Source organism: Ursus arctos, unplaced genomic scaffold, assembly GCF_023065955.2.
Source record: "Ursus arctos isolate Adak ecotype North America unplaced genomic scaffold, UrsArc2.0 scaffold_12, whole genome shotgun sequence".
Taxonomy (NCBI): domain Eukaryota; kingdom Metazoa; phylum Chordata; class Mammalia; order Carnivora; family Ursidae; genus Ursus; species Ursus arctos.
In genome coordinates, this window is record NW_026622786.1 from 63,845,585 (window position 1) to 63,870,785 (window position 25,201).

The window sequence follows — 25,201 nt, forward strand, 5'->3', positions numbered from 1 at the left end:
ATCCTGAGCAATCCTGAATTCAGCTCTGCTATCCACGTGACCTCATTTACACTGAGATGCCATTCCTTGGACAGAAGAGGTAATCCACTGGGTCTCTGATTCACTTCAGTGAATAATCTGATAAAATGCAAAAAACTAAGTGTGAATTCTACTTGAAGTCACTGTGATGTAAGTAGGACAAAATCAGTGTGGAATTCTTTTTTATATCAATTCTGTACAAAGAGTGCAAGACCAATGCTTCTTTTTTTATTTTCCCTCTGCCCTCCCAACCCCATCCTTGGTGATGGTTGTACCCATTTGAGCATTTCTGAGCACAAGACCATAAGTAAATCTTAAAAGAGAGGAGCGGGATTTTTGTCTTAACAGTAAGGGAAGGGGATTAGCGGCAAGGATAGCATAACTTGCGCAGTAACAGAAGCTGCCCAGATCTTCTTGGTGGACAATGCATAGAAGACTCAGAATTATGGAACATCTGTCCCCCCGACCACCCTTTCCCACCCCTGCCCCCAAACCCCCACTCCCACCCACCCCCCATTTAATAGTGTTAACAAAAGCTTAATCTTCCAGTTCTAAAGTGCAAATGATTTGGGTATGACTGCTGTTGCAACAGGTCTGAACGGAAAAACAATGAAGTCCTCTCTGTCTATGCGATGTTTTCCAGAATATAAAAGATGAGTTCCATGACGATGGGGCCCTCACTGAGCTGGCAGGCCCCTCCATGGATCACTGGCACCAAAGCGCTGTCCAGATCGTTCATGTACTGCGAGGGAAGGGGCTGGCCATTGCTCCCTGCTTGATAGCCAACCTACGGCACAGAGAAGGGGACGACAGGTTACTGGACAGAGAGGGCCAAGGAGGCTGAGCTGGAAAGGAAATGTCCTTGGCCACAGGTTAGACACATAGCCGTGAACACAAGGTTCTCCTTCTCTTCCCTGAACTGTCATTTATTATCATCCTGTCATGTATTCATCCTGACTCTGGCACTTGGTAGCTGTGAGACCTAGGCTAAGACACTTAACCTGTTAAGGCCTTAGTTTCCCAGGAAACGGTGGGGGGTGAGGGGCAGCACAGAGAGGTATGGAACGTCAGAAACAATACCTAAACCTTTGGTTGTGGAAAATAAGATGAGAAATATACTTGGTACAACTCCCTAACAGCAGGAACTGAACATCTGTTCTTCCATCCATCCATCCATCCATCCAACCACAAGCCATTTTCTGAGCACCTACACACACATGGATTCAAAGGTGAATGTAACAGGGCCCCTGCCCTCAAGAGGCTCACACATTTAGCAGAAAAATGCTTGTTATTTAATTGTTTTATGTAAGGCAATTCTCTAACCAGGTTATCAGTATCATTCGAGAAAGGACCAGGAGACCTCATTTGTATTACCCTGATATGCTTATTAGTACTGCATTGGTCAAGAGCTTAATCAGAAAATAAATACGTTGACTGATGACTAGGCAGGAGGTGGAGTCCAATCATAACCTTTCATATTTTCCCTGATAGTGACACAACTCTGCATTAAAGCATGAGCAGTGGGACATGTCACAGGGATCCAAAATTCAAAAAAATAGAGATCAGACCACAAGGCCACAGGAGAGAGACACTGGGACAAGGATTGGAGCGGGGCGGGGGGGACTGTTACTACAACAGCTTACAAAAATATTAAGACAGGAAGGGAATCCTGGCCACAGGAGACCCAAGCTGACAGGAAAACTAGTGGGGAAATAGATCAAGTCCTCATCCACGGACTAGCACTGAAATGCTGACAAGAAAAACCTTAAGGACTGAGAGGTGCAGAGGCCCGTCAGAAGAAGCCTGCTGCAGCTGGATTAAGAAAACAGCAGACGGGACAGCTTGGGACCTGCTGGCTCAGGGCAACAGAATGATTCCTGAAGGGTGGAACTGGGGAGTCTCAAAGAAGAGCACTGAAGCCCTTCACACAGGGGTGGCAGGTCCTCAAACACTTCCCCTCCTTACCCCACACTCAAAACAGTCCTGGGAAGACATTCAGGTGAGGAAGCCAAGGTTCAAACAGTTCAGAGAGTCTCACCAACCAGCACATCTGGGTACATGACTAACACAGGGAAGGCCAGAAGACCCAGAGAACTAAGTTCTCTAGGTTGATTCAGGAACACTCACATGCCAAAAAAGCTGCTCAAGCCCAGCTTCCAAGGCTACCTCCTAAGACTCTTCTTACCTGGTCTGAGTCAAGTGTCACACGTAGTCCTAGTTTAGTCATTCCATCTTCCTTCAGAAGCTTAAGGTGGGGACAGAGAGCAAGGCAAAAAGCCTTGGCAACGTGCTCAGTCAATCGGCTATGATCTGCAGGATCACTCAGGCAACTGTGCTGGTCATCGTTTTCTAGAAAAAACACCTGTTCCCCAAATAGAAGAGACTTTTAGCCTTGTGCCCAGATGTGCGGAAAAACAAGTGCATGAGCCCACTGTGTATGAGCACCCTGACCCCTAAGATGTGCAGGAAGACCTGACCTGCCTATCTCCCTGGTCTCAGCCCCCGTCATAAGGGTATGTTCTACGGAGAACTAGAAAAGGCATTATTTCTAAAAGGTAATCCTTTTATGTGGACAATCTTCTGCGGGAATCATCTTGGAATCTAAAAGAACAGCTCTTATGGATTACGTGACCCAACCCCTTCATGTTACAGATCACTCAGAGAAGAGAAGTGACTTGCTCAAGTGCACAGAAGTCCTTAGAGGCAAGACCAATCCAAGAATCTAAGTCTTCTGCCTCTCATCACAAGAGTTTTCTTCTCACAAGACTGTGCCACTGCTGAGGCCAGAACCGTGTTAGTGTCCTTACAGCAAGCTGAACAGTGCACTAGACAGAATCAGAAGCACAGTGAGTCCTAGTCCAAGAGAGGAGGGTCACAAGCGAGTCCTTTGACTTCTTAATGCCCAACTACGCCTTTGTAAAACAGAAAGCCCCTGGCTTCCCTGGTTATTGTAAATGATATAAAAGCATAATACAGAAGATACAGATATGCAAATACACAATGCTTATATACACCACCCCCTGGCTTACTGCTAGGGGGCTTACGCTAAAAGTACTACAAAGGGGGCAGCCCGGAAGCCCCGTGCACCAGTGAGAATAGCACCATGAAATGATGAGCAGAGCTCCGAAGTGGGCATCAGAAGTCATCTGGCCCCTGCTCTGCCAGGCCTCTGCTCCTGTTTTCTCATTATTTAAATGAGATGGGTCACACTGCTACCTCACTGGATTACTGGGGAGCAAAAGGGAGGGAGAAGAGGTCAAACTACTAGTAAGTGGTAACGAGTTTCACATGGTCCAGACTCTGTACTACTTGGAGTGTGTGGAAGGGATAATCATTACAAAGCAAGCTGCTGAGACCACTGAGCTGCATATGAAAACACTGAGCCTGGTGGTATGCAGAAGTTACTTGGAACAACAGCTTGAGAAATGCAGAACCAGGTTCTAGTCTCTTGCTCTCATGAACCAGCTGCGTGAACTTGGGTAAAGCATCAAACTTCTCTTAGCCTGAGCTACCCTGTGTATAAAATGGGAAAGCTAGAAGTCACAGAATTTTTTTTGAAAAAAATTAAGACTTTTAAGACTGCAAGGAATTCTAGAAGTCTTATAATGTTTTGTTTTATGGAGGAGTATAACTCAGGTTCAACAGAAATTAAGAGACCTACAACCTACCTGTTTATTCTCAGAGAATAAACTTCCTGATCTGAGATGAACACACGTACGGGGCCCTGCCCTGCTCCTCTCACTCCCAGGTTAGCCTCTCGTACAGCTTTCAGGTGAGGGAATGAACGTATAGTGGAAAAGAGCTTGGGAGTTGGCAGGATCTGGGTTTGAAGCAGAACTTTGCCATTTCTTATTTGCCTTGTAATCCTGGACAAGTTACTGAGTCTCTGAGCTTTAGTTTTTTTATTGGTGAAATAAGCCTATTTTTTTAAAGACTGTGTTATGTAAGATACTTCTAACTGTGAGTACATAGAACTCGCCCAGCATTCTGATGAACACAGCAAAGATGGTATATACTATTCAGAGAAGCATCCTTCTTGAATTCTAATGCAAACAAATCTCTAAAAGCTCGTTCATAAAAAGGAAGAGAAATGAGACTGCTACAGGCTGTACTTGGCGGCATTTCTTCCAGGCGAGCTAAGATAGACCAGAGGGACTGGAGTACCGAAGGTAAACAGAGACATCTTCTATTCTTATCCTTCAGAATCAGTCCACAGTGTGTCTCTGAACCTTGCAAAAAGTTGTGCTCAAAGGGGACCAAGGATGCCAAGTTTCATTTCCTTACCTCTGTCCATCTGATGACTTTTCCATTTGCTTTATATTCTGATCCATGGAATATCTTCACACTTGTTATAGACTCCATGGACTTCCCATCTATAGGACTTACAACACTACAATAGAGGCAAAGGAAAGAGATGGAAGCAGCTCTCGAAGTCAGAAGAACCACTTCTCATATCAAGTCTTGCTACTAATTACACTGGGCACTTTGTTGAGCACATCTGAGCAACACATCACGGTACGAAGACACTGCCCAAAAATGTACATGAATAGAGCCCTCATGGGGGGGCCTGTGCACTGAAATAATCAAAGAGCACATATAAAAAAGGAGCCATGATTCCAGGAGTTGGTTCTTTCAATTTAAAAATCTATCTACTCAAACCTACTCTCTTCTCCCAGCATTCCTTCCCAAATTTAGTGAGTGCATGGCCACCCATCCAATCTCGTCCTCCCCTCTGCTGTTACACACTCTGCTTCTGACCATGACAACACTGACACGTTTGCACGTCTGCCTCACAATGAACTTCTTAAGGGGAGGGAATATGATACACTCACCTCTGTAGGCTGTATTCCCAGTTCTGACACACTGCTTGGAATGTAGGCGTTTAATAAATATTTATTGATTAAAAGAATTATTTGACCAAGTACGTAAATGAAAACAGTGTTGGTGTGAGCTCATGAACAAGTATTTATATTATTATTACAACAAATTCCCTTTAGTGCTAAATTATCACTCCTAAGTTCCTGAACAGAAAGGCTCTTTATAGTCCTTTCCTCTCCAAAATAAAGCAACTGTAAATAGGTAGAGATTCACATTCATTTCGATGAGGATTCAAAATAACTGTCACAAAGATTCCAAACTCTTCCTAACAGTTTCCAAACCTGTTTATGTTTTTTAATCCCTGTGTAAAAAGATCAAATTGAACTTGAACTTCAATATCAAGGATTCATTTCATTCACCTGAATTAAAGTTATTTAAACAACACTGAATTTAACCTCTAACTCATGAAACAACGGTATCGAAAAAGGGCACTCTTGGGGCACCTGGGTGGCGCGGTGCGTTTAGCGTCAGACTCTTGGCTTCAGCTCAGGTCGTGATCTTGTAGTTGTGAGATCAAGCCCCACGTTGGGCGCTGTGCTTAGTGCAGAGTCTGCTTCAGATTCTCCCTCTTCCCCCTCCCCTCCCCCTCCCCACTCACATGCTCTCACTCTCTCTCTCCCTAAAATAATCTTTTTAAAAAGGGGGGGGCACTCTTAGTTGATTAGAGTATTTTGAGAGAGGATATCCAGACACTGAGGAACAAGCTGGAAAAGATTCATTTTACACACTACACACTAAACTCCTGAATTTGAGAGTCTTCCCTAACTAGTTCTTGTCCCGTTTTCTGAGGTGCTGCCATTGGCACTTGCTGTAGGAAGGGGCAACCTGCTTGTTATTAGTTACGGGTACCTCATAGCATCAGATTTGCAGCAATTTTTTGGTCCTAATAACCATGTTCATTTCCAACTATATTAGGGAATTCACCACAAATTGATTTTGAAATTAAAATTTCCAGTGAAGCATGGGAAAGGGCTATTTGTAAAATAGGCAAATGTACTCATTGATTTAGAAACTGCTTTTGTTCAAAAGCTCAGAAGATTTTTAAAAAATCTGGTGTGCCGTGTTGTCAATGCCCTCTGTTTGCCTTGTTCCTGCTATTCCCTCAGACTGGAACGCCCACTCTGCCACAACTGTGTGGCAAATACCAACTCCTCTCACCAGACTGAGCTCCATCAGCGTCCATTTCTCTATGAAGGTCCTTGAGTACCGCCCCAGTACCTCTACCAAGCTTCCTCTTTTCTTTCTTATCTTCACTGTATCTTAAGAGAGTTTTCTATGAGCATCTTCCATACTTGGGTGCACTTATTTATAACTATCTTCAAAACCAGACTGAACCACTTTTTCAGCAGGAGCTTGTGGAATTTGTTTTTGTATTTCCAGAGACCTACGCAGAGAATTATTATTGCCTGAAGGAAAAAGGGACGGACTGGATGGCAGAAAGCTTAATACAATGATGTATGATATGTTCATTCAATCAATCAATTTTTAAGCACCTATTCAGTGCCAGACAGTGTTTTAGGTGTTGGTGATACAGCAATAAATAAACCAGACAAAAATCCCTTCCCTTATGGAGTTTACATCCCAGGGGCAATATAATAAGTGAAAATATATTTTATGTTAGAGAATTATAAGTTCTCTTGAGAAATACAATGCAAGGAAGGGGGACGGGAAGTATTGGGAGTGGGAGAGAAGAAATGTGTATGGGAGGATTGTAATTTAGATAGGCCGGCCAAGGAAGGCTTTACTGAGAAAATGACATTCTAGAAAAAACTTGAAGGTGGTGAAGGAGGGACTCATTTGGCTATCTTGGCTATTGAGGGACAGAGTACAAGGGGAAAGAACAGCAAGCAAACGTCTGAGGGCAGAAGCAGAGTTGACATGCTCAGACAAGAAGGCAGGTGTTGGGGGCGCCTGGGTGGCACAGCGGTTAAGCGTCTGCCTTCGGCTCAGGGTGTGATCCCGGCGTTGTGGGATCGAGCCCCACATCAGGCTCCTCTGCTATGAGCCTGCTTCTTCCTCTCCCACTCCCCCTGCTTGTGTTCCCTCTCTCGCTGGCTGTCTCTATCTCTGTTGAATAAATAAATAAATAAAATCTTAAAAAAAAAAAAAAAAAGGCAGGTGTTGCTTCTGTGAGGTAAGAGAGTAGGCGGATTATGTGAGGACACAGAAGTTGAAAAACACTTTGGCTTTTACCCTGAATCATACTGGAAGCCAGTGGTGAGTTCTGAGCAGAGAAGGGACATTGCTCTGTATTAGAAATAGATTAGGTTGGGGGGCAGGAGGAGTTGAAGACTAGAAACAAGCAAGCCAACTGAAAGGCTCCGGCAATAATCCAGACCAAATGATGGTGGCCTGAACCAGGATGGTGGCCAGAGAGGTAGTATGATTCTGGATACATGTTGAAGTAAAATATAACTGGATATACAAAATATATGCTAGAAAGTGTAACAGCACCAGATTTACCATTGGAGTAGGTGTAGGGTGTGAGAGAAAAAGAAGTGTCAAAGATGACCAAAGTTTTGGCTTGAGCCCTCAGAGTAGAGCTGCCATATACTGGGAAAGAGTTTAGGACTTGAAGCCCAAGGAGGTGGTTTTAAGTCCTAGCTCTGCCACTTCCTGGCTCTGCGGAGTCACTGAGCTTTTAGGTACTTGTTTACTCATCTATAACATGGCAAAAACAACACTAGTTATTATCTCAAATGAAACAATGTTAGCAAAAGGGCTTTCTTTATAAAACCATAAACAGCTTAGGTTATTAACTATTATGTCGATAACTTTAGAGGATTGTTTTGTTTCATCAACTCCTTCCCCCCACACTTCTTCAAAAATATGCAGAGAAACTCCTTCAGAAATTAAGCCAACATGCTAGAAATTTAAAATTTTATGTTAAATATCTGAAGCTGGGGCGCCTGGGTGGCTCAGCCGTTAAGCGTCCACCTTCGGCTCAGTCATGATCCCAGGGTCCTGGGATTGAGCCCCGCATCAGGCTCCCCGCTCCGTGGGAAGCCTGCTTCTCCCTCTCCCACTCTTGCTTGTGTTCCCTCTCTCGCTGTGTCTGTCAAATAAATAAATAAAATCTTATATATATATATATAAATATATAAATCTCTCTCTCTCTCTCTCTGAAGCAGTCCTTTCTCTTTGGGCTTTCAGTAAAGTTATAAACACCAGCGTAGACAAAACCCAGGGCCCAGCTCCTAACTAACTGCGCCAGAGGGCAAGTCCTCTGCCTTTACCCCTTGTTGACGTTCTTGTCATCATCCACCCACTGGATGTAGATGTGCTCCTGGGGATCCTCGGCGTCCGCCTTGCCGCAGGTGATGGTGAAGTCCTTCATGTCTCGCAGTGCCTGCCTCAAGGCATCCATGTTCTCCGCGGTGATCTGGACCATAACGCCATCTGAGAATCAGCACCAAGATAATACAGATGGAAAGAACGCAAGGCCAGGGAGGGGGCAGATCAATCAGGGTACCTAGCAAATCCCTTTAGGATTAAATGTAAAATTCCGCTCTGCTCTCTAAAGCTGACAGACATAGGAGGTTTTGTTCTTTAAGCTGAACCTCTTACTTTTGAAAGTGCTATGAGGAGCAGACACCAAGATGGCTCCTGCTTAAAACACTCGCCTGTTGATTTCACTTCAGACACACTGAATTGCTCCTAAGACCACCCAGAGGAAAACTTACACACGGTCACATCCCTCTTCTGGACTGATAGAACGGCTTTCACTCCTGCATTTATCATACTCTATTCATATTTATGTGTTTGCACCTTACTATGACTGCCCAGCATAGAGTGAATTCCCGTAAATGTTAGTTAAATAAGTCACTGAGTAAACAACAGTAGAAGGGATAAATCCATTCATTGGCTAGCATGGCTAGCAATAAGGCAAACCTACCACATGGTTTCACATGAGCTACACTGTAGCCAACGCACTGCAACTATTTTTGGCCTGCTATCTACCCAAGTCAAAGGCAACCCTGAAATTCACCATGAAAGTTGTCATGTGTTTGTTGACGTGAAAGTTGTCACGTGTTTACCCTCCTTCATTGACACAAAATTTCTTTCTCTTTTTTTTTTTTAAGATTTCATTTATTTATTTGACAGAGAGAGACAGCCAGCAAGAGAGGGAACACAAGCAGGGGGAGTGGGAGAGGAAGAAGCAGGCTCCGAGCGGAGAAGCCTGATGCGGGGCTTGATCCCAGAACGCTGGGATCACGCCCTGAGTTGAAGGCAGACGCTTAACAACTGTGCCACCTAGGCGCCCCAAAAATTTCGTCAACTAAAATAATTTTATAAAAGCATCAATAAAAATTTCATAAACAGGCAGCCAACTGTTCAACTCACAGTGAAATATAAGACCTAAGAAATTCCCAAAGACAGAGATATAACTTTTAAACACAATACTTTGCATTTTTAAGGATCTGTATCAATTCAAATGATCATTTCCACTACATTTAAAGGGTGTTTTTTTAATGATTTTGTCAAGACACAATTTCAAATGTAGTCAATACTTGATCACAGAGGCATTAAATAGTCACTTAAGACCAATGACTGTTTAACTTCTAGATTTCCTAACAATTTCTTAATAGCATTCTTCCGCTTTATAGTCAAAGTTGTGAAATTTAGTTGTAAAATATTAATGTACTTTGCTCTTTACTAGTTGTTTTATTAAGCTTACCAAAAAGGAGGTCAAAGCCAGTACCTATTAACATAGGTAAGACCGTCTCTGTACTTCCGTTAACACACTAGGCTCCAGCCCCAGGAAGGACTGCTTTCAGACAGGGTACTGAAGTAAGCTACTGTGGAAATGAAAACCTGTCAGCATGTGTGGCAGACTGTACTTTCCAAAGGTCACCACAATATCTCCTGTCTCACATGCTTTCTCACAATGCTACCTTCCCATTTCCCCATTAAGAAGTGGAGTCTAATTCCTCTCCTCTTGAACCTGGGAAGGCTTATGACTACTCCCAACACTACAGTATGGTAGAAGTGACATCGTGTGACTTTCGAGACTGGGTCATAAGAAGCAACATGGCTTCTGCCTTTTGCGAGAACACACGTGCCTGGAATAAGAAGTCCAGCTACCCCAAGGCCACCATGGCATACGAAGAAGTCAAAGTGTGAGTACTTCAGTCACCCATCCTAGTCTTTAAATCAACCCAGGCCAGGACCCAGACATGTGAGTGAACGAACCTTCAGATAATTTGAACGCCCAGCTATCAAGTCATCTCAACTGAGGCCCTGGACATCACTGAGCAGAGTCAAGCCATCCCTGTACTACTATGCTATTAAATACATAATAGGAGTCAGAAGTCTACTATAGAAGTGTCATGGTTTCACTTAACATCCATTGCTTTTTATTTTTTAAACTTTTATCATCATCATCATCATCATCATCATTCATGTACGCTCTAAGCCCAACATGGGGCTTCAACTTAGGACCCTGAGATCGAGTCGCATGTTCTACTGACTGAGCCAGCCAGGCACTCCAACATTCCTTGCTTTTTTAATTGTATAATTAGGACTGAACTAATACACATGCAGTACATAACTTATTCTTTACCTTCCACAATACTGGACTTGGCAAGATATCCAGAAGAAGATTTCAGAGCACCACTGAACACAAAGAAACTGGCACCAGTCACTAAAACAGAATAGAAATAGTTCAGTGTAGATCCGGAGATATAAACTGAGAACAATAATGAAATATTTGATAGTTAGTTGGTAACTCCAACCATCATCATACAGAAAACAAAAAACATCAACTCTATACACCACTATCTACAAGTAACCAATAATTCTGATGCTTATGATAGCTTTGGGAATGAAGTTTTAAGACACACTCCCTCATTTTGTTTTCCTCTACCTCCAATCAAGAATTAAAGAATCTTACAAGCAAAGAAATCTTAATGGTCAAGTCTAGGGCTTGGCAAACTACAACATGTTTGGCCCGCAGCCTGTTTTTGTAAATAAAATTTCATCGGAACACAGTCATGTCCACTCATTTACATACCGTCTGTGGCAATTTTCGAAGTAAGCCGGAGTTGAGTAACTGGCGATAAAGATCACAGGCCTGCAATGCCTAAAATATTTATCACCCAGCCATTCACAGAAAAAGTCTGATCCCTGATCTAATAATTTTTTTTAGATAAAATATATTTTGAAGATGGAGATATGATTAGCATTTTATTGACCTAGTGCAGTTCTTTAAAAAAAAAAAAAACTTATTTAAAAGACAAATATCTGTTACCATTATGTCTTCATAAAAGAAAGGACATTTAATCCCATTTAGCTTTAAGAAAATTTCACTAATGCTCCTCCACATCTTTTCTTTTCTTTTTTTTTTTTTTTAAAGTAATCTCCACACCCAACATGGGCCTTGAATTTACAACCCGGACATCAACAGTTGCATGCTCCATCAACTGAGCCAGCCAGGAACCCCTATGCTCCTCCATATCTTCTACTGGTCTAAGTAATCCAACTTCCTGCCCATTGGCCCTGCAATATCTCTAACAGGTGGACATCCAGCCTTTCTCAAAGACTCCTAGTGGCAAGGAGCCCACAATGGCACAAGGCAGCCCATTCTACTTCTGGATAACTCTTGGCCTTACAGAATGTGCTCTCAAATTCAGTCCAGATCTAGAGTCCTGTAACTTTCACCCAAAGTGCTGGTTTTGGCCTTTTGTAGCTATAGAGAGTAAACTGAATCTTATTTCCACATAGTAGAAAACCTTAAAAATAGAGATAGCTATTTTTCACCCTCTTCTGATCTAGACTTTTCCAGATTAAACATGTAAGCTTCATTCAAAAGGTCTTCTTTTGACCTCATTTCCAAATTTTTCACAGGCCTTGAATCATCCTCTAAAGAACCTCCAGTTTTAGAAATGGATATCATCAATTACATTAATGATATCCAGAACTTAATTCAAACAGTCTAGGTATCATTTGACTAACAGCATTGTGGACTTATCACCTACCTTATTTTGGATATCATAGTGAATATACATGTGACAAAGACCTTTTATACCTTTACTAAACAACCAATTCAAAAAATATATCGAAGACAGTGACCTATGTCACTGTCACCCAGACAACTGTTTCATAAAGCATACTAGAGAAAGTGAGTTATGGGAGATACTCTGAGGAAAAACAAGATTCATAGTCAAATAAATTTGGGAAGGGCCAGGCACTATCTTCCTTTTAGAAAATTATAATATGCATCAGCCTGTTAAAGGCTCTGAAAAGTCCTGTAGTAAAGAAATCTGTTTAAACTTGTTTAATCCAGGATTTCTCAGTTTAATGTATTATGCAAGACTGTCACTTATGTATTTTTTAAAACCATGGAACCTGATAAGACACCTTAAGAAATGCCACCATAAGCAATGCTTCTTAAATTTCAATACGCATTTGAACACAGAACCTTGCTAAAAAAACAAATTCTAATTTAGCAAATCTGGGGTACAGACGCTTCATTTCTAACAATCTCCTAAGTGATGAGGCCACATTATAAGTACCACTGAACCAAGAAGCCTTCTCTCAGACTCCAGTTAACCTATTAACATTCTTTGGAAATGGTTATTCAACAAGCTTAAAATCTACCTAAGCATATTCTCACTACGGGGCCTAGTGTCCTACCTTCAAATATCAACCCTGGCCCTGCCAATATCCTGAGGCAGTATTTTCAAAATGTTCCCTTTATTAGTAGAGATCCCATTTACGACTCTGAGTCTATCTACTTGGGGAGTCAATGTAATCTTGGAGAATAAGCTTGGAAAGGTTAATTTCATCAAATTGTTTATGGCCACCTAGCTTGAAAGTGAGAGTTATGGGGCTAAGATATCCAACTTTCCAAGTCCAGTACAATTCTTAGCGTGTCAATCAGCTCCAATACTCACCCTTTCTGGGCTGATTGTGAATACTGATAGCTTGGGTCTGATAGTTTCCGTCATCATTCTGTACACACACAAGATGCGAGTCTGCCTTCTCATTGAAGCAGGCACCTCCTGCCAGAACATGTTCATTGGACTTGTTCATGGCTTTCATCATCTGCAATCAAAGAAAAGGGTTAACTTTCTTATTCTGACAAAAATGGTTTTGTGGGGTTTTTTTTTGTTTTTTGTTTTTGGTCTGGCACAGTACAACTCCTTTATCTCAAAGACAAAAAACAATAGTGAAAACTCAGTCACCACTGAGGGGAAAAAAATCAACATATATAAAAATTCCCTGTATAGTTTATAGGTGATTTGTATTATAACCTAAGTAAGCACATGACATATTTTACATTCATCTTTTTGGTATTTTCGTTGCTGCACTGAATTCAAGTTAACATTAGTTTAGCTAATTATAGTAATTTCCCCTACCCACTGGATTCTCCGAGGATACATACACTGAAATTCTAAGTCAAAAGAATGTTCCATATGTAAGTGCATCTGCCCTCTTTTCCCATATACACACAAAGGAGTGTTTTCCTCTAGAAATATATAAACTCCATTGCTTCTTAGTTTTACTAACTTAAGTTTGAAATCATCAGTGAAATCACTAATACGTTGCTTTGTTCTTTTTTTCCTTCAAGTTCTTATTTAAATTCCAGTGAGTTAACATATAATGTAATATTAGTTTCAGGAGAACTTATACTTACATGCAACACCCAGTGCACATCACAAGTGCCCTCCTTAATACCCATCACTCATTTAACCCATTCCCCTGCCACCCTCTCCTCCAGCAACCCTCGGTTTGTTCTCTATAGTTAAGAGTCTGTCTCTTTTTTTCCCCCTATATTCACCTGTTTCATTTCTTAAATTCCACATGAGTGAAACCATATGGTATTTGTCTTCCTCTGACTGACTTATTTCACTTAGAACAATACACTCTAGCTCCATCCACATCATTGCAAATGGCAAGATTTTTTTGATGGCTGAGTAATATTCCATTGTGTATATATATACCACATCTTCTTTATCCATTCATCAGTCGATGGACATTTGGGCTCTTACCATAGTTTGGCTATTGTTGATAGTTCTGTAAACAGCGGGGTGCATGTGCCCCTTTGAATCAGTAACTTTGTATCCTCTGCGTAAATACTTTGTAGTGCAACTGCTGGGTTGTAGGGTAGTTTTATTTTCAACTTTTTGAGGACCCTCCATACTGTTCTCCAGAGTGGCTGCACCAGTTTGCATTCTCACCAGCAGTGTAGGAGGGCTCCCGTTTCTCTACATCTTTGCCAACATCTGTTGTATCCTGTGTTGTTAATTTGAGCCATTCTGACAGATGTGAGGTGGTATCTCATTGAGTTTTAATTTGTATTTCCCTGATGACGAGTGATGTTAAGCATCCTTTCATGTGTCTGTTAGCCATTTGGATGTCTTTGGAAAAATGTATGTTCGTGTCTTTTGCCCATTTCTTAACTGGATTACTTGTTTTTGTGTGTGTTGGGTTTGGTAAGTTCATTATAGATTTTGGATACTAACTCTATCAGATATGTCATTTGCAAATATCTTCTCCCATTCCAAAGGTTGCCTTTTAGGTTTGTTGATTATTTCCTTTGCTGTGCAGAAGGTTTTTATCTTGATGATGTCCTAATAGTTCACTTTTGCTTTTGTTTCTCCGGCCTCTGGAAACTTATCCAGTAAGAAGTTGCTATGGCCGATGTCAAAGAACTTGCTGCCTGTGTTCTCCTCTAGGATTTTGATGGTTTCCTGTCTCACATTTAGGTCGTTCATCAATTTTGAATTTATATTTGTGTATGGTATAAGAAAGTGGTCCAGTTTCATTCTTCTGCATGTCTGTGTCCAGTTTTCACAGCACCATTTGTTGAAGAGATGGTCTTTTTTCCATTGCTAGTATCTTCAATGGGGAAAAGCTGGAAGCTTTTCCTTTGTGATCAAGAATAAGAGAGGGATGGCCACACTCACCACTGTTATTTAACACAGTACTGGAAGTTCTAGACTCAGCAATCAGACAACAAAAAGAAATAAAAGGCATCCAAATTGGCAAGGAAGAAGTCAAACTTTCATTATTTTCAGATGACATGATACTCTATGTAAAAAGCCTGAAAGACTCCACCAAAAAATTGCTAGAACTGATAAATGAATTCAGCGAAGTTGCTATAAAATCGATGTACAGAAATCTGTTACATTTCTACACACCAATAATGCAGCAGATGAAGAAATCAAGGCATCGATCCCATTTACAACTGCACCCAAAACCATAAGATACCTAGGAATAAATCCAACCATAGAGGTGAAAGATCTATACTCTGAAAACTATAGAACACTTATGAAAGAAATTGAAGACGACACAAAGAAATGGAAAAGCAATCCATGCTCATGGATTAGGAGAACAAATATTGTTAAAATGTCTATCCTACTCAAAGCAATCCACATATTTAATGCAGTCCCTATCAAAATACCACCAGCATTTTTCACAGAGCTAGAATAATCCTACAATTTGTATGGAACCACAAAATACCCTGAAGAACCAAAGCAATCTTGAAAAAGAAAAGCAAAACTGGAGGCTCACAATTCCAGACTCCAAGTTATATTACAAAGCTGTGGTGATCAAGACAGTACAGTACTGGCACAAAAACAGACACACAGATCAAAGGAACAGAATAGAAAACCCATAAATGGACCTACAACTATATGGTCAACTAATCTTTGACAAAGGAGGAAAGAGTATCTCATGGAAAATAAGACAGTCTCTTCAACAAATGCTTTGCTCTTATCAAAAGATTTAAGGTAATAATTCTAAACCTAACCTGAAAAAACTCACAGGCCACCATTTTGTATCTAGTAAACAAATCTGAACTTATATTATCTTGGTGTTAAACTCTGGCTTCTAACTGAAATAAGATTGAGATAATTTACTTTTTAGTTCCCATTTTTTCCTTCATGCCATCCCATTTGTCCACCTCTCTGATCCAATCCTTTAAATGGCTTTAATCTTTCAAAAATCTAGTACAAAACATTTGTTTTGGGGCACCTGGGTGGCGCAGTCGTTAAGCGTTTGCCTTTGGCTCAGGGCGTAATCCCAGCATTCTGGGATCGAGCCCCACATCAGGCTCCTCTGCTAAGAGCCTGCTTCTTCCTCTCCCACTCCCCCTGCTTGTGTTCCCTCTCTCGCTGGCTATCTCTGTCAAATAAATAAATAAAATCTTAAAAAAAAAACACACAAACATTTGTTTTACTCCCCTCTTCCTCTTACATTACAAACTGCAGTACTATAGTGTGAAAAATACCAGTTGAGTGTTCTGATACCTTTTATATTCCTGTATCAACACACTCAAAACAAAATAATGTGAGGTGAAATTCACATACATAGAATTAACCATTTCAAAGTGAACAGTTTAGAGGCGTCTAATACATTCACAATGGCGTGCGATACTAACCTTTATCTAGTTCCAGAACACTTCCATCACTCCAAAGTAAAAACCTTCCTCTAACTAGTTTCTTCCCACTCCCAATCCTAACCACCAATCTGCATTCTGTAGGAACTGATTCTGGCTATTTCACACGAATGGGACCATATAATACGTGACCATCATTTCTGGCTTCTTCCCCTTAATGTAATGTTTTGGAAGCTCAACCACAGTGTAGCATGTATCAGTACTTCACTTCTTTTTATGGTTGAATAATATTCTGTGTGTGAATGTGTGTGTGTGTACACACATAATATACACATACATATTCATGCATCAGAGATTGTCCATCCATCCATTCATCCATCCATCCATGCACATTTGGGCTATGCCCATGTTTTGGCTACTGTGAACAGTGCTACTATAAACGTATGTGTGCATGTACTTGTTTGTGTAACTGTTTTCAATTCTTCGGGGTATATATCTGGAGGTGGAATTGCAGGGTCATACAGTAATTCTTTTTTTTTTTAAGATTTTATTTATTTTTTTGACAGAGAGAGACAGCCAGCGAGAGAGGGAACACAAGCAGGGGGAGTGGGAGAGGAAGAAGCAGGTTCTTAGCAGAGGAGCCTGATGTGGGGCTTGATCCCAGAACGCCGGGATCATGCCCTGAGCCGAAGGCAGACATTTAACGACTGCGCCACCCAGGCGCCCCAGTAATTCTACATCTAACTTTTTGAGGAGTTGCCAAACTGTTTTTCATAGTGGATGAACCATTTTACATTTTCACCAACAACACAGAAGGGGCCCAATTTCTCCACATCCTTGCAGACACTTGTTATTTTCTGTTGTTTTATAGCCATCCTAGTAGGTGTGAAGCAGTGCCTCATTGTGGTTTTGATTTGCATTTCCCTAATGATTAATGATGTTAAGCATCTTTTCATTTACTTATCGGCCATATGAATATCTTCTTTGGAGAAATGTCTATTCAAAAACAAAGATTATATTCAGGGGCACCTGGATGACTCAGTCAGTTAAGCAGCTGCCTTCAGCTCAGGTCATGATCCCAGGGTCTTGGGATTGAGCCCTGTGCTGGGCTCCCTGCTCAGCGGGAACCTGTTTTTCCCTCTCCCTTTGCCCATCCACCTCTACTCATGCTTTCTCTTGCTCTCTCTCTCAAGTATCTCTCAAATATATTTATTTGAGAGAAAGAGAAAGAAGCAGGAGGAGGGTCAGAGGGGGAAGGAGAGAGTATCAAGCAGACTCTGTGCTGAGTGCAGAGCCCCATGAGGGGTTGGAGCCCATGACCCTGAGATCATGACCTGAGCTGAAACCAAGAGTCAGACACTCAACGGACTGAGCAACCCAGGTCTCCCAAGTCCACTGCCCATTAAAAAAAAAAAAAAAAAAAAAGTGTGTGTATGTATGTATACACACACACACACACACACACACACACACACTGTTTTATTAGTTTAGGGTGTACAATATAGTGATTCAACAATTCCATATATCACCCAGTGCTCATCACGGAAGTGCATTCTTTAATCCCCATCACCTATTTAACCCACCTCCCACCCATGTCCCCTCTGATAACCATGAGTTTATTCCTTGTTCTCTATAATTAAGAGTCTGTTTCCTCATTTGTTTCTCTCTTTTCTTCCCCCTTTGCTCATCTGTTCTGTTTCTTGAATTCCTCATAACAGTGAAATCATACGGTACTTGTCTTTCTCTGACTTTTATCACTTACCCTTATACTCCCTAGCTCCAACCATGTCCTTGCAAATGACAAGATTTTATTCTTTTTGATGGCTAAATAATGTTCCATTGTGCATATATACCACTCTTCTTTATCTATTCATTACTCCATGGACATTTGGGCTCTTTCCATCATTCGGCTATTGTAAATAATAGTGCTATAAATATAGGGGTGCATGTACATCTTTGAATTCATGTTTTTGTATACTCTGGGTAAATACTTAGTAGTGCAATTGCTGGGTTGTAGGGTAGTTCTATTTTTAACTTTCATTTTTAAGATTTATTTGAGAGAAAGAGAGTGCTCATGTGTGAATGGGGGAGGGGCAGAGGGCAAGCAACTTCCAGCAAACTCCCCACTGAGTGTGGAGCCCGACACAGGGCTCAATTCCACGACCCTGGGATCATGACTTAAGCCAAAATCAAGAGTCAGATGCTTAACCGACTGAGCCACCCAGGTGCCGCATCTATTTTTAACTTTCTGAGGAACTTCCAGACTGTTTTACACATTGGCTACACCAATTTGCATTCCTACCAATGGTGCATGAGTGTTCCTTTTTCTCCACATCCTCACCAATAGCTGTTGTTTCCTGTGTTGCTGATTTTAGCCATTCTAACAGGTGTGAGGTGATATCTCATTGTAGTTGTGATTTGCATTTCCCGGATGGTAAGTGATGATGAGCATCTTTTCATGTGTCTGTTGGCCATCTGTATGTATTACTTGGAGAAATGTCTGCTCATGTCTTCTGCCCATTTTAATTGGATTATTGTTTTTTGGGTGTTGAGTTTGATAATTTCTTCATATATTTTGCATACTAACCCTTTACTGTAATAGCAAATATCTTCTCCCATTCCACAGGTTGCCTTTTAGTTTTGTTGATTGGTTCCTTCACTGTGCAGAAGCTTTTAATTTTGATGTAGTCCTAATAGTTTATTTTTGCTTTTATTTCCCTTGCCTCTGGAGACAAATCTAGAAAGCAGTTGCCCTTTGCCCATCCTTTAATGGGACTGTCTTTTGTTGTTGAGTTATAAGAATTCTTTGTATCTTCTAGATATCAGACACTTGTCAGATATATGATTTGCAAATAGTTTTCTCCCATGTGTAGGTTGTCTTTTCACTTTCTTGTTAATGTCCTTGAATGCAAAAAATATTTTAATTTTTATTAAGTCCAATCTATTTTTTCTTTTGTTACTTGTTTTTTGTTATTTTTTTTTAAAGATTTTATTTATTTATTTCCAGAGAGACAGATAGCCAGCGAGAGGGGGAACACAAGCAGGGGGAGTGGGAGAGGAAGAAGCAGGCTCCCAGCGGAGGAGCCTGATGCGGGGCTCGATCTCAGAACACCGGGATCACGCCCTGAGCCAAAGGCAGACACTTAACAACTGAGCCACCCAGGCACCCCTGTTACTTGTATTGTTGTAAATTATCTAAGAATCCATTGTCAAATCCAAAGTTATGAAAAATTACCCTCATGGGGTTTTTTTTGTTGTTGTTTTTTTTTTTTTTTTTCAAAGAGCTCCATGGTTTTAGCTCTTACATTTAGGTCACTGATCCATTTTAAGTTTTATATATGGTGTGAAGTAGGGGTACAACTTCATTATTTTACATGTGGAAGTTCTGTTGTCCTAGCACCATTTGCTGAAGGCTGTTCATTCATCATTAAATGGTCTTGGCATCCTTGTCAAAATCAATTGACCATACCTGTATAGGTTTATTTCTGGATTCTTAAGTCTATTCCATGCTAGTACCACACTATTTTGATTACTGTAGCCTTGCAGTAAGTTTTGAATTAGGGAAGGGTGACTCCTCCAATTTTGTTCTTGTACAAGATTATTTTGACTTTGGAGGCCCTTGCAATTCCAAAAGAATTTGAGTACTGGCTTTTTCTTTTCTGGAAAAAAAAAAAAAAAGGCCACTGAAGTTCTGATAGGGCTTACATTGGATCTGTAGACCCACCTGGAATAATACTAACATCTTAACAATACTAAGTCTTCCTATCCATGAACATGAGATGTCTTCTCATTTATTTAGGTTCTCTTCATTTCTTTCAGCAATGTTTTGTGGTTTTTAAAGTACAAGTCTGTTACCTCCTTTTACCTACTTGGTTAAATATATTCATAGATATTATACCAATACAATTCTAAGATATCATCATCTCCTAGCTTTACTTTGTTATGTTTGTAACTCTTGCAAAGTTAGTGTTTTAATATATTACTACATCACCAGAGGCATCCAAATAATAACTGAATACTCCTCTCACACTGGTATTTATCAACCTCACTAATTCAAACCACTTCTGGCAGGGTTTTCCAAAGATTACTTTTAAGTAAGTTTTCTGCAAACAGGATAAGTCAGCAGGAAGACTCCTATTTAGCAAAGTCAACTGACTGGCTAATTAAGGTCTCATTTGCAATTTACATTCATATCACATGAAGAAACTGATAAAATCACATATAGTAATTTTTTTTTAAGTAAACTCTGTCCCCAAAATGGGGCTGAAACACACGATCTCGAGATCAAGAGTAGCATGCTCTACTAACTGAGCCACTTAGATGCCCCCACATACAGCAACTTTAAATTTTGTTGTATCTATCATTTCTTCCAAATCATTAGGCTAAAGTGGTTTCTAACTTTGTCTACACTAAGCAGATTAAGAAATATTCTCAATTCAGACATTCTAAATAAATCAGCTAGCTTCTAAGAAATAATTTCCCCAGATGTCAATTTCAAGCCCAATGAGATAAACGTCATACTTCTTTATAAATGAATACTTTAACCTTCTTAAAATCATGTACATTTACACCAAGAGAAGAGTTTCCCAAATATTCAAAGGACTTTGCTGACCATAAAATAAAGTTACATTTGTCATATGATGAGATAAATACTCAACTTTCTAGCTGTACTATTTCTCTGGTCTATCAATTCAAACTCTGTAATATCCCCTCCACCTATTCCTATCTTCCCTAGAGTTCAAGATAGAACTACCTCTTTTCTGGACATAATAATAACCTTATAACTGGTTTTTCCGCAGTCAGTCTCTGTCGGTTCTGATTCCACACAATGTTCCCATATTTACCAAAGCACAGTGCTGATCAGGTTGATCTTTTCTACCCTGTCCTCTGCTCAAAATAACTAGCTTCCCATGCTCTTACTCCAAACCAGCTTTCCTCTCTTGCTTCCCTTCCTACCATACCCTTATTTGCAGGACTACTTCTTGATGTTCTACCATTTCCCATCTCTGAGCTCTTTAGCCTTCCCTTTCATCCCCCCGTATCTAAGCACTGAAAACGCTACCTCCCCAAAACAAGGCCTAGTAAAAATACCAATTCCTGCATGCAGCCTTCTTAATTCCCAGACACCAATGTGACTGCTTCCTTCCTTGAACAGCCATAGCACTGTGCACTGTTTGTATTTCTTATACTGCATCATCAACATTCAGTTTTGGATTATGATTAAGAGCAAGGACTCAAACCAGACTGCCTGCATTTCCTGGCTTTGCTACTAACTCTCTGTGTGCCCCTGGGCAAGTTACTTGATTTCTCTGTGTCTCAGTTTCCTCCTCTGTAGAGGGGATAATAAAAGTAACTATTTCATACAGTTATAAGGATTAAATATTTATAAAGTGCTTAGAACAGCACCAAGAACATAATAAGTACTGATGAAGTGTTTGCAAATAAAATGTGTATGCTTGTTTCCTCCACTCTGCTTATAAAATTGTAAAGCAACCTAAAAATCAGTAGCAAGTAATTCAACCAAGTACCTCTTATGAGATAATGGGATTCAGACCCTTCCTAAGAGCTCACGAATTAGTGAAAATGACATACTGATAAAAGACAAGGAAACAATTGCTGTGACAACAGCATGTGACAGCTAACATCTATGGAGTGTCAACCTCAAGCCAGGAACTGAGCTAACAGCTACATGGGTCTTATCTCAAAAGACTATTTTAACATATCAAGTGAAGCAGTACAGAAGCTTTATCTTCTGAAGCAAGTATCTTCCTGTGTTTCCCACCCCCTCACCAGTCTAACCATCTACGATGATTATCGTTAAAAGCCAATTAAAAGAATACAGTTCTAGGAATGACTGTGTTGGAGGAATGGAATCCATCTCTGAATTAACATGCTATGTCCTTCAATTTCCTCTCTGAGATATCATGTTAAAAAATGACAGTTTAATCTTTTGATTTATAGTAGAAAGGAATTATACATACAGAAGTTTATGCACGACCCGGAGGAATAGCTACAATTTCTATATAATGTGTAAGGCACAGAGTCTTGCTTATGGCAGGTGCTCAATACATATTTGCTGAATATACTAATTAGTAAACCATATTAAATAGGGATGGATTTGGAGGGTTTGTTCCATTCATTAAGTTACAATGAGAGTAAGTGTTGTTAGCATAATTAAAAAAATTTTTTTTGGTTCACATACAACTGCAGTGTCACATAGATTAGGTATCTAATAAAATAAGTTTTAACAATTTAATTCTATAAGCATTTATCAAGCAATTGACAATGACTTTAGGTAGAGACACTGCAGAGACAGAAAATTTATGAAAGCACTGCACCACAGATACAATGAAGAATGAAAGACAGACTCTCTGCCCTCAGGGGACTCAAAATTCAGAGCAGAAGGGGTTTCATAACTCACCAGCAATACAAGTTACTTGAATAAAGAAAGCTAGGAAAACGGAGAGAAACAGTGATACTGTCTGGGGGGATGGAGAATTCTAGGGAGATTTCCTAAAAGGTAAAACATTTGAATTGGCTATGAAATCAGGTGCAAAGGAAGAACACTTTGGATAAAGAGAAAATTATGAGTGAAGAAACAGAAATAGAACTGAGAAAAGTTGAGTAATGATGAAAAAGGGAGAAATATCCTTTCTGGAGATATTCTGGAACAATATAAGTATCCTTCCCATCAGCTGGAGTTCACCTGTGTCCAGAAGCTAGAACCCATGTTCAAGTCCAGTGGTATGTTCCCTCTAAGCCTACTTTGTCGAAGGTTTTTATCATGAGTGGATAATGTACTTTGTCAAATGCTTTTTCTGCACCTGTTCAAGTGATCATACGGTTTTTATCCTTTCTCTTGTTGATATGATATATCACTTTCATTGATTTGTGAATATTGAATCACCTTTGCATCCCAGGAATAAATCCTACTTGATCATGGTGAATAATTTTTGTGTGTGTGAATAATTTTTTTAATGTATTGTTGGATTCGCAACTCCTTTCATTCTTTTGAAAAGAGGACTATCAGCTCCTCCTCCCCTAAGAGAAAAGAATTGTATTCTTTGAAAGGCCAGAAAACAAAACATTCCTCAAACAGATTTTAGGGCTAGTGCTACAATGAACCTTTGAAATTATGCTTTTGTAAGTTCAGATTTCTCTGAAGAATATGTGTAGCCTTGAATTAAAATAAACCAGAACTCCTGTTTTAGTATTGTAGAGTGGGAAGGAATCTCAAGAGGCCATTCAGCCTAAATTATACTAGACGGGGAATTGTACAGACATATAATTTCACAGACTCTGTGAACCAACCAACAACCAACATAGATTTCTCTATTCCTGGGTACTGAGTAAAGGATTAACAAAACTTTGAGACTTGAGATTTTGATGTTAGGTTAATTCTGTGGCTCTATTCCTCCAGTGACCTGATAATAGGTTGAATGTCCACCATATTACTTTTCAAAAAATTGATTTTTTACTATTATATTTAAAATTGACAAAATGTGCATATTTAAAATGTACAATCTGATGAATTTTGACATGTGCATACCCCCATAAAAACAGCATTTGAAATCACTCTCTACTCTGTTCCACTGATCTATATGCATATATTTACAGCAAAATAATACTCTTGATTATTCTACCTTTAAAATAACCCTTAACATCAGGTAGTTAGGTCCTTGAATTATATTCTTTTTTCGAAGTTGTTTTGGCTAGGGGCACCAGGGTGGCTCAGTCAGTTAAGCATCTGCCTTTAGCTCAGGTCATGATCCCAGGGTCCTGTGACTGAGCCCCTGCTCAGGCTCCCTGCTCAGCAGGAAGTCGGCTTTTCACTCTTCCTCTGACCCTCTATTCCCTTCACCCCCTCGCTCATGCTCTCTCTCCAATAAATAAATCATATCTTTAAAAAAAAAGTTGTTCTGGCTATTCTAGGTTCCTTGTATCTCCATATAAATTTTAGAATCAGCACCTCAATTTTTACAATAATTTACAAAATTACAAAAATTTTGTTTTTACAAAAAACAAAAACAAAACTCTGCTGGCATTTTGACTAGGATTGTGTTGAAACTATGATCAATTTGGGAAGAACTGACATTTTAACAATATTAAATCTTCCAATCCATAAATATTGTATCTCTCTACACTTATTTTGGTCTTATTTATTTTTTTAAAGATTTTCTTTATTTGGGAGCAAGAGGGAGGGAGAAAGAGAAAGCAAGCAGGGGGGAGAGGGAGAGAGTATCTGTAGCCGATTCCACGTTGAGCACAGAGCCCAACGTGGGGCTCAATCTCATGACCCATGGGATCATGACCTGAGCTGAAATCAAGAGTCAGATGCTTAATTGACTGAGCCACATACATACCGAATAAATTCTAATTTTTTAATTTAATTAGTATACAGAAATATGACTGATTTTTACATAAGGATCTTGCTAAATTCACTTATCAGATCTAGTAGCCATTTTGTAAGTTCCTTAGGATTTCCTACATATAAACAATCATGTTATCTGTGAATAAAGACAATCTTTTTTCCAGTCTATATTCATCTTATTTTGTCTTCTTGTCTTATTACATTGGCTAGGAGCTCCACTGAAATGTTGAACAGAAATAAGAGTAGACATCCTCTCCTTGTACTTAATCTTAAAAAGGAAGCATTTATGCTGTCACCATTTGATATATATTAATTGTAGGTTTTTTTGTAGATGTGTTTATTAGGTTGTAGAAGTTCTCTTTAACTCTTAGACTGCCAAGATACATATGCACATACACACATTTTGAATGGAAGTAGAATTTTGTCAAATGCTTTTTCTCCATCATGTGATTCACATTTTTTTATCCTGCTAATATGATGAGTTACAGATTGATTTTTTTGAATGTTAAACCAACTTAGCATTCTTGGAATAAACCGCATCTAGTCATGATGTACCATATCATTTTGTGATTTGCTGGACTGGATTTACT

At 39.9% G+C, this 25,201-nt stretch overlaps 1 protein-coding gene across 3 annotated transcripts in view; it reads right to left on the reverse strand.

Moving 5' to 3' along the window:
• Positions 1–224: 224 nt before the first annotated feature.
• The window catches only part of ZFYVE9 (zinc finger FYVE-type containing 9), a 170,865-nt gene continuing 145,888 nt past the window's right edge, over positions 225–25,201 (reverse strand). For all 3 annotated transcript variants that reach the window (XM_044383877.3, XM_026498096.4, XM_057310792.1), the window contains 6 exons: positions 12,792–12,942; positions 10,460–10,540; positions 8,133–8,295; positions 4,303–4,408; positions 2,204–2,380; positions 225–805 (listed from right to left, as the gene is read on the reverse strand). In XM_044383877.3, the coding sequence (XP_044239812.3) occupies positions 644–805; positions 2,204–2,380; positions 4,303–4,408; positions 8,133–8,295; positions 10,460–10,540; positions 12,792–12,942 (840 nt within the window). In that variant the 3' untranslated portion in view covers positions 225–643. The remainder of the gene's footprint in view (positions 806–2,203; positions 2,381–4,302; positions 4,409–8,132; positions 8,296–10,459; positions 10,541–12,791; positions 12,943–25,201) is intronic.